At 54.1% G+C, this 8969-nt stretch overlaps 1 protein-coding gene across 3 annotated transcripts; it reads right to left on the reverse strand.

Annotated features, from left to right (window-relative positions):
* Nucleotides 1–1515: 1515 nt before the first annotated feature.
* On the reverse strand, nt 1516–5504 carry SLC52A1 (solute carrier family 52 member 1). Of its 3 annotated transcripts, none has more exons than XM_001099620.5 (6): nt 4894–5504; nt 4512–4747; nt 3514–4393; nt 3298–3421; nt 2683–3207; nt 1516–1630 (listed from the first exon to the last, which is right to left on the reverse strand). In XM_001099620.5, the coding sequence occupies exons 2-5, from the start codon at nt 4639–4641 to the stop codon at nt 2995–2997; spliced, it is 1347 nt and encodes a 448-aa protein (XP_001099620.3). In that variant the 5' UTR covers nt 4642–4747; nt 4894–5504; the 3' UTR covers nt 1516–1630; nt 2683–2994. The 3 variants fall into 3 exon arrangements, with proteins under 3 accessions (XP_001099620.3, XP_077826183.1, XP_077826182.1); XM_077970057.1 differs by having other exon boundaries at nt 2661–3207; XM_077970056.1 differs by lacking the exon at nt 4894–5504 and having other exon boundaries at nt 2683–3421; nt 4512–4654.
* Nucleotides 5505–8969: the final 3465 nt, after the last annotated feature.

Below are 8969 nucleotides of genomic sequence, written 5' to 3' on the forward strand. Positions count from 1 at the left end.
GCCTGGGCGACAGAGTGAGACTATGTCTCAAAAAAAAAAAAAAAAAATCCTACTTAATCTAATCTGGCTCACAGGCTCTCCTCTGGTACTCTGCTGCCTCATAAACATCTCTGGCTACTCAGTTAAGGTTGGCTTAGTGTCCATCTCTCCAGTTCAAAGGCCAGGAGCCTCTGCCTTGTACAGGATTGTTCTCACTCCCGCTACACACTTCTGTCTCTACTGAAAGGCAGGAGGAGACTGTGGCATCATCGGGATAGTATGTTTCATCTAAAGGCCTGGTCACCAGATGTGAGTTGTAGAAACTACTTCTCTCATCCCTCAACAATTTCACGGTTGTAGGAGCTGACATTAACCTGCCATGCCCCCAACAGCCAGGCGCGGTGACTCATGCCTGTAATCCCAGAACTTTGAGAGGCTGAGGCAGGTGGATCGCCTGAGGTCAGGAGTTCGAGACCAGCCTGGCCAATATGGAGAAACCCCCGTCTCTACTAAAAATACAAAAATTAGTCAGGCGTAGTGGCTCTCACCCTAATGCCAGCTACTCAGGAGGCTGAGGCAGAAGAATAGCTTGAAGCTGGGAGGCGGAGGTTGCAGTGAGCTGAGATCCCGCCACTGCACTCCAGCCTGGGCGACAGAGCGAGACTCAGACAAAAAAAAAAAAAAAAAAAAAAAAAAGGCCGGGTGCAGTGACTCATGCCTGTAATCCTAGCACTTTGGGAAGCCGAGGCAGGTGGATCACTTGAGGTCAGGAGTTCAAGACCAGCCTGGCCAACATGGTGAAACTGCGTCTCTACTAAAAATACAAAAATTAGACGGGCATGGTGGCAGGGTGCCTGTAATCCTGGCTACTCGGGAGGTTAAGGCAGGAGAATCGCTTGAACCCAGGAGGCGGAGGTTGCAGTGAGCCAAGACTGCACCATTGCACTCCAGCCTGGGCGACAGAGCGAGAGTCCGTCTCAAGCAAACAAACAAAATTAAAAACGAGGTCAAGTTTCAAAAGATGTCACCCCCAACCCCGCAAATCTTCTCCTCAAGCCCTGTTGTTCCACTCTTGTCCGCCAGGAGGAGAAAAGGTTCCCTCGAAGGACGTCTTTGCTTGCGCGTTCATGGAGCCTTGAGAACGAGTGGCCGAGCGGACCCCCGCGGCGTGCGCGCCCGTGAGTCTCCCGGGGGCGAGGCGGGAGGGCGCACGCGCAGCAGACTGGCTGGGCGTGACGCGGCGCCGGGCTTGGGCTTCTGTATTCCGCGTGGCTGGAGCTGGGGCTGGAGGAAGGTCCGGAGGTGGGTGCGAACTCTGCGAGGATTTCCTCTTCCCCCAGGACTAGCTGTCATCTTCGTTTTTCAGAAGGGAGGACCTGACTGCTTTCAGAATTAGCATTTCTTCCCCTTCGTGGATGCTCTTGAGTTCCAAAGAAAAGGAAGAGAAGCCGTCATTGAGCAGCTTCTTCTGCCTTAGGGACTTTGGTAGGGGGTAGATCGACCTTAGGGGAAACGATACCCTCTTCTTAGAGGAGGTTTGGATCTGGTTTGCTTTATTTGAAATTTAACAAATACAGAAAAGCAGAAGGAAGAAAATTGAAGTAATCCATGTTTCCACAGGGCGCTGTGGCTCACTCCTGTAATCCCAGCGCTTTGGGAGGCCCAGGCGGGCGAATCACGAGGTCGGGAGTTCGAGACCAGCCTGACCAACATGGTGAAACCCCATATCTACTAAAATTACAAAATTAGCCGGTCGTGGTGGCACACGCCTGTAATCCCGGCTACTCAGGAGGCTGAGGCAGGAGAATCGCTTGAACCTGGGAGGCGGAGCTTGCAGTGAGCCGAGATCACACTACTGCACTCTAGCCTGGGCGACAGAGTGACACTCCGTCAAAAAAAAAAAAAAAAAAAAAAGGCAGGGCGAGGTGGCTCATGCCTGTAATCTCAGCACTTTGGCAGGCCAAGGCAGGTGGATCACCTGAAGTCAGGAGTTCAAGACCAACCTGGCCAACATGGTGAAACGCCGTCTCTACTAAAAATACAAAAATTAGCTGGGTGTTGTGTCACTCACCTGTAATCCCAGCTACTCAGGAGGCTGAGGCAGGAGAATCACTTGAACCCGGGAGGGTAAAGGTTGCAGTGAGCTGATACCGTACCACTGCACTCCAGCCTGAGAAACACAGCGAGACTCTATTGTCTTTAAGGGCCAATCCCATAGTATATTACAGAGACTCACCTGACTAAGAAAGGTTTTTGACAAAGAAAACCCACAGAAGAAGAGATAAGCTGTGGATATGATAAGACACTACAATCTATTTAAATCTAATTGCACATTAGATAATATATATATGAAAAATTATTTAAGCCAGTTTCCTGATTTCATTATATATTCATTATATATTTCTTATAAGGTTTTCATTTTTTTTTTTTTTTGAGACGGAGTCTTGCTCTGTCACCCAGGCTGGAGCGCAGTGGCCGGATCTCAGCTCACTGCAAGCTCTGCCTCCCGGGTTTACGCCATTCTCCTGCCTCAGCCTCCCGAGTAGCTGGGACTAAGGCGCGCGCCACCTTGCCTGGCTAGTTTTTTGTATTTTTTAGTAGAGACAGTGTTTCACCATATTAGCCAGGATGGTCTCGATCTCCTGACCTTGTGATCCGCCCGTCTCGGCCTCCCAAAGTGCTGGGATTACAGGCTTGAGCCACTGCGCCCGGCCAAGGTTTTCATTAGGTTTTGTTGTTGTTGTTGTTGTTGTTGTAAGAATAATTTATTGCCCAAATCCCACAAAGGTCTCAGGCCCTGGGGCCAAGCCCACAGCGCCAACCTGTCCCCTGGCTCCGAGCCTGGTCTTTGGTGCCCACCCTGGCCTGATGGGCCAAGGTCTTCTTTGGAGTGTGCAGGTGTCCATGAGCGTTCCTGTGTTGGGGGAAGCCTGCCTCGGCCACAAGTAATCAGGCACTGTGGCAGCCTCAAGATGAAGGCAGGTGGTGTAGAGTTGGGTCCCCACCTGCCCAGGCTCAGGGGCCACAGGGGTCTACACAGTCCTTTCTGCTTTGAAACACGTGGTAGATGCTGGTGGGAGGGAACATGGTGCTGGCACCAAGCAGGGAGCCCACCTGGATGGCCACACCAGCCGCCAGCAATGCCGGCCGACCCCCACCATGCAGCAGGGAGCTTGCAGCCACCTTCACGTATGAGAACACACAAAGACACAGCACCCACGACAGTACCTGCAAGGGGGGACACAGCAGCAGGCTGAGTGTGAACGCCTTTGCCCCAGGGAACACCCTCCTCCCCACTTCATGTCCCCACTTGCTCACCACAAGGATCACCCCTGCAGTGGTGCCCACCAGGGGTGGGCAGGGGCTCAGGATTGCCAGTACCATCAGGTAGGCCCCAAAGAGCATGCCCAGCAGAGAAAGACCAACCAGCCCTGCCAGGGACCTGTTGGGGATGAGCAGACTCAGGGCTGATTGTTCTGGGACCTGGGCCCCAACTGTAAGTTCCACCCACCAAGCTTGGGGCCCCTTTTGCACCTGCACAGCACGCCCATGGCCAGGAAGCAGGCAAGGGGGTTGGCGGCACTGCCCAGCACCACAGCCAGGTGGTAGGCCAGGCGCCCATAGGGCAAACAGGAAAAGCTCTGCACGGCAGGCAGCACGCCATTGGTCAGGGCACTGGTGATGGCCAGCAGGCCCAGCAGGAAGGCACCATGGGCTGAGAACAGCTGATGGGCCTCAGGGTCTGGGCCAGGGATGGTGCCTGCTGCCTGGCTTGGTGGCTCCTGCAATGGCAAAGCCTCTTCTTCCTCCTTCTCTTCCTCCTCTGCTCCTGGGGATCCCAATGGAAGTTCAGGCCCTGCGCCCCCTGTGGTTACAGATGGTAGTGATGGCAACAGCAACAGGAGACCCTGGAAGGCGGCAGCCGAAGTGACCAGAAGGGCAGTCAGTGCCCAGAAGAAGGTGCTGGCAGGAAAACGCTCAGGGAAGTTGAGGGGAGGCCCAGAGGTGCCATTGGTGGGTGCTGGCGAGCACTCGAGGCGGCCTACACCCTGCACTAGGGCCAGCACACAGGGGAGCAGGGCACTGAGACCCTGACCCAGGAAGAAAGACCGTAAGAAAGGAGGTGGCAGGTGGCTCAGGAAGGGCAGGAAAGTGACATTAGAGGTACAGCAGGCCAGTGCCAACACTAAGGCCAGTGTTAGGAAGGCCACAGAGTGGAGTTGCCCTGCCACTGGGGCCACGTGGTGCCACAGAGGGGCCAGCAGGGCTGTGCCCACTACACTCAGCACCTGTACCACCTGGATGGGGACCCGCTCGCCCTTGCCCGGGGCCAGCCGCCTCCACAGAGTCACCACCAGCAGACCCAGGTTTCCCAGTGCCACAACCACAGAGAGGTATGAGGGGAGGCTCCAACCTGCAGGGAAGGAATGACGCCACGTCAGGAGCATAGCGGTTAAAGGACAAACAGCTGCCACAGGCCACCTTTCTGGGCACACCTGCCCCACGCTTCCCTGTACCTCCCTCCCACTCACCCTCTGGAAGGTCTTTTACCACCACAGGCAGCTCCACCCAGATGCCGTTGACAGCAGCCCAGGAGCCCATGCCGAAAAGGGCCACCAGCAGGTGGGTCAGCACCAGATGGCCCAGCGTGGGTGCTGCCATTCAGCCCAAAGCTGGACCCTCCAGGACAGTGCAAAGGTCACAGGCAGGTCCTTCCCACGTAGGTCCAAAGATGCTTTGGCTCTTCTGGAAACTGAAGACCTTCTAGCTGGAAGGAAACCGACAGGCTGGCAGGTAATAGGCAGGTGGAACAGAACCGGAGTCAGAAGACAAGTCGGGCAGACTGCTAAGACCAGAGCAACTGGAGGGAGCAGTGGCCAGGCGCCGCGGGGAAGAGGGGGGGCCAGGACTTACCAGGGGGCACTGGCTGCGCGTGTGGGGGCGGCACCCCAGCAGTGCCGGCAGGGAGAGAGGCAGGAAGCTGGCCCAAGGTGCAGCTGCCCCGGAGGAGCAAAGAGGGAGCTGATTTTCCTACCCACAGAGGACCGGAGGTCCCAGTTGTCAAAACAGCTCGGCACTGGCGGGGTGCGGTGGCTCACGCCTGTAATCGCAGCACTTTGGGAAGCTGAGGCAGGCTGATCGCCTGAGGTCAGGAGTTTGAGACCAGCCTGGCAAACATGGTGAAACCCGGTCTCCACTAAAAATACAATAATCAGCTGGGCGTGGTGGCATGCACCTGCAATCCCAGCTACTCAGGAGGCTGAGGCAGGAGATTCACTTGAACCCGGAAGGCGGAGCTTTCAGTGAGCCAAGATGGCGCCACTGCATTCCAGCCTGGGCGACAGAACGAGACTCGGTCTCAAAAACAAAAAACAAAACAACACAAAACAACAGCTCCGCACCAAGACCCTCACCTTCAAATGGACCCCGGGACAAGGGGACCTCTCAGGTGCCACGCGCAACCCTAGCGCTTTTGCGACACTCAGGACTTGCCGAGGCAGGTCGGGTTGGAGAGGGGAGTGGCCGGGGCGGGCTTTGCCGGAGGGGCGTTCCGTTCTGCCCTCCCGCCTGCGTTAGGGGGCGTCCCGGGAGCCGCCAGGTGCGCAGGGGTCCCCGCGCCTCCAGATGCAGCAGTCCCCGGAACCAGCAGCTGGCGGTCCCCCTGAGAGGGAGCCCCCTCCGCCGGGGAGGCGGCCCAGCCCAGAGCCTGCACAGCTCGGATTTTGTTGTTTGTTATTTTAATTAATTAATTAATTAATTTTGAGACAGGGTCTCACTCTGTCACCCAGGCTGGGGCGCAGCGGTGGCGATCGCGGCTCACTACAGCCTCAACCTCGGAGGCTCAAGCGATCCTCCCACTTCAGCCTGACCCAGTCCCCCCACAAGTAAAGACTAGGTCTTGCTATGTTGCACAGGCTGGTCCCAAACTCCTGGGCTCAAGCAATCCTCCCACCTCGGCCTCCCAAAGTGTTGGGTTTATAGGCATGAACCACCATTCCCAGCCCAAATTTGTTCTTGCATGGGGTGAGAGGACTTAATGCAAATGATAGGATCTGTCATTGTGGTTTCAACACTACGTGCCTCAAACCTTACACTTCACCCTGAATTTTCAGAAAACAGCAAGGGATGGCCATGGGGTGGGGGGCGCAGAGAATAACCAAGGGGACCGAAGGTCTAACTCACCAAGGTGCAGAATCCTCACCTGGAAGATCCCTGTGCTCCTTGGTAGATAGACTACCTGGTACTCTACTGTGTCTACGAAGCCCTGAGGCTGTTACTTGCCAGCTCAGTTCACCATAACCTTATAGCACCGAATAGCACTTTTTTTTTTTTTTTAGACAGAGTCTCACTCTGTGGCCCAGGCTGGAGTGCAGTGGTGCTATCTCAGCTCACCGCAACCTCCACCTCCCGGGCTTAAGCGATTTTCCTGCCTTAGCCTCCAGAGTAGCTGTGATTATAGGCGCCTGCCACCTTCCTAGGCTAATTTTTGTATTTTATTTTATTTTATTTTAAGATATTATTATTATTATTATTATTGAGATGGAGTCCCACTCTGTTGCCCAGGCAACCTGGGATTACAGGTGTGCATCACCACACCCAGCTAATTTTTGTATTTTTAGTAGAGACAGCATTTCACCTTCTTGGTCAGGCTGGTCTTGAACTCCTGACCTCAGGTGATCCACCCACCTCAGCCTCCCAAAATGCTGGGATTACAGGCATGAGCCACCGCGCCTGGGCCTTCCTTTTCCAAATCTTGACAACCTGTGAAAGAATAGCTCTTCTTAGAGAGGGGCTGAGTTTGAGGGGAGAGGCATAGGCTGTCTTCCTTCAGCAGGCAAGAAGAGAATGAGCCCTCATGCTCACTCATAACAGTCAGTGCACATGGGCAGGAGGGGCAGTGGTAAGGGTTTTCCAAGTCTCCAACCTCCAATTTTGTTGTTTTTGTTGTTGTTATTTTTGAGACAGGGTCTCACTTTGTCACCCAGGCTGGAGTCCATTGGCAAGATCATAGCTTGCTGTAGCCTTGAACTCCTGAGTTCCAAGTGGTCTTCCAGCTTTGACCTCCCAAGTAGCTGGGACCATAGGTGTGTGCCAGCCACCATGCCTGGCTAATTTTTTACTTTTATTTTTATTTATTTATTTATTTTTGAGATAGAGACTCGCCTTGTTGCCCAGGCTGGAGTATAGTGGTGCACTCTCGGCTCACTACAACCTCCGCCTCCCGGGTTCAAGTGATTCTCCCATCTCAGCCTCCCAAGTAGCTGGGACTACAGGTGCACACCACCATGCCCAGCTAATTTTGTTTTGTTTTGTTTTGTTTTTCTGAGTCGGAGTTTCACTCTTGTTGCCCAGGCTGGAGTGCAATGGTGCGATCTCAGCTCACTGCAACCTCAGCCTCCTGGGTTCAAGCGATTCTCCTGCCTCAGGCTCCCTAGTAGATGGGACTACAGGTGCCCATCACCATGCCCAGCTAATTTTTTGTATTTTTAGTAGAGACAGGATTTTATCATGTTGGCCAGGCTGGTCTCGAACTCCTGACCTCAGGTGATCCGCCCCCCCTCGGCTTCCCAAAGTGCTGGGATTACAGGCGTGAGCCACCACGCCCCGCATTTTTTTTGTTTTTAGTAGAGATGGGTTTCATTATGTTGGTCAGGATGGTCTTGAACTCCTGACCTCAAGCGATCCACTTGCCTCAGCTTCCCAAAGTGCTGGAATTACAGGTGTGAGCCACTGCGCCCAGCCTTTTTTTTTTTTTTTGAGACGGAGTCTCGCTCTGTTGCCCAGGCTGGAGTGCAGTGGCCGGATCTCAGCTCACTGAAAGCTCCACCTCCTGGGTTTATGCCATTCTCCTGCCTCAACCTCCCCAGTAGCTGGGACTACAGGCACCCGCCACCTCGCCCGGCTAGTTTTTTTTGTATTTTTTAGTAGAGACAGGGTTTCACCGTGTTAGCCAGGATGGTCTCGATCTCCTGACCTCGTGATCCGCCCATCTCAGCCTCCCAAAGTGCTGGGATTACAGGCTTAAGCCACTGCACCTGGCCTGTTTTTAAGGATAGGGTCTCAATATGTTTCCCAGACTGGTCTCAAACTCCTAGGATCTAGCGGTCCTCCTGCCTCAGCCTCTCAAAGTGTTGGTATTACAGGCGTGAGTCACCATGACCAGCCGTCCAACTTCCAATTTTTCACTGCCCCTAATTTCCTTACCCAGAAAGTACCTGGAATCCTAGACAATGGTTAGGGCTCCTATTCTGAAGACCTCAGCGCAGCATTTAGCATTCTTATGTTGGGGATGGATAGGGAGAGGGGCACACAGTCCCCACAGCCTTTTGGGGCACTGGGCTGGCCTTACAGCAAGCACTTGAAGGCCCTTCATTCATGAACTGTGGTGCAGGGGATAAACTGTTCCCACTGACTTCCTATTGAACCCCCTGTCCCACTTCCCATGTCTGTGTAGAGAAAGGTCATCACAAAGGAATGTGCTGTCTTCCTTTGCCTTCTGCTCAGGCAGCCGCTCTCCACCCTCTTCCTCTATCTCAGGAACACCTGGCCTCAGAGCTCAGAGGACGAGGTAAGCCCAATCAGTCTGAATCCTTATCTTACTCCTGCTGGCTTCAATCTGTCTGGCTCCTCCCGGATCTTCAACCTTTCCCTGTGGGTTAAAAGGCCATAGTTCTTTTTTTTTTTTTTTTTTTTTTTTTTTTTTTTTTTTTTTTTTGAGACGGAGTCTCGCTGTGTCGCCCAGGCTGGAGTGCAGTGGCCGGATCTCAGCTCACTGCAAGCTCTGCCTCCCGGGCTTTTACGCCATTCTCCTGCCTCAGCCTCCCGAGTAGCCGGGACTACAGGCGCCCACCACCTCGCCCGGCTAGTTTTTTGTATTTTTTAGTAGAGACGGGGTTTCACCGTGTTAGCCAGGATGGTCTCGAACTCCTGACGTCGTGATCCGCCCGTCTCGGCCTCCCAAAGTGCTGGGATTACAGGCTTGAGCCACC

Source organism: Macaca mulatta, chromosome 16 (genome assembly GCF_049350105.2).
Source record: "Macaca mulatta isolate MMU2019108-1 chromosome 16, T2T-MMU8v2.0, whole genome shotgun sequence".
Taxonomy (NCBI): domain Eukaryota; kingdom Metazoa; phylum Chordata; class Mammalia; order Primates; family Cercopithecidae; genus Macaca; species Macaca mulatta.

What these genes read in the sequence shown, in the direction of transcription:
- SLC52A1 (XM_077970056.1), bottom strand. Translation starts at nt 4,641, where the DNA reads ATGGCAGCACCCACGCTGGGCCATCTGGTGCTGACCCACCTGCTGGTG. An exon ending in GGTAAAAGACCTTCCAGAGG is followed by an intron (nt 4,394 to 4,511) that starts GTGAGTGGGAGG and finishes CCTTCCCTGCAG; the next exon opens with GTTGGAGCCTCCCCTCATAC. An exon ending in GCCATGGGCGTGCTGTGCAG is followed by an intron (nt 3,422 to 3,513) that starts GTGCAAAAGGGG and finishes CATCCCCAACAG; the next exon opens with GTCCCTGGCAGGGCTGGTTG.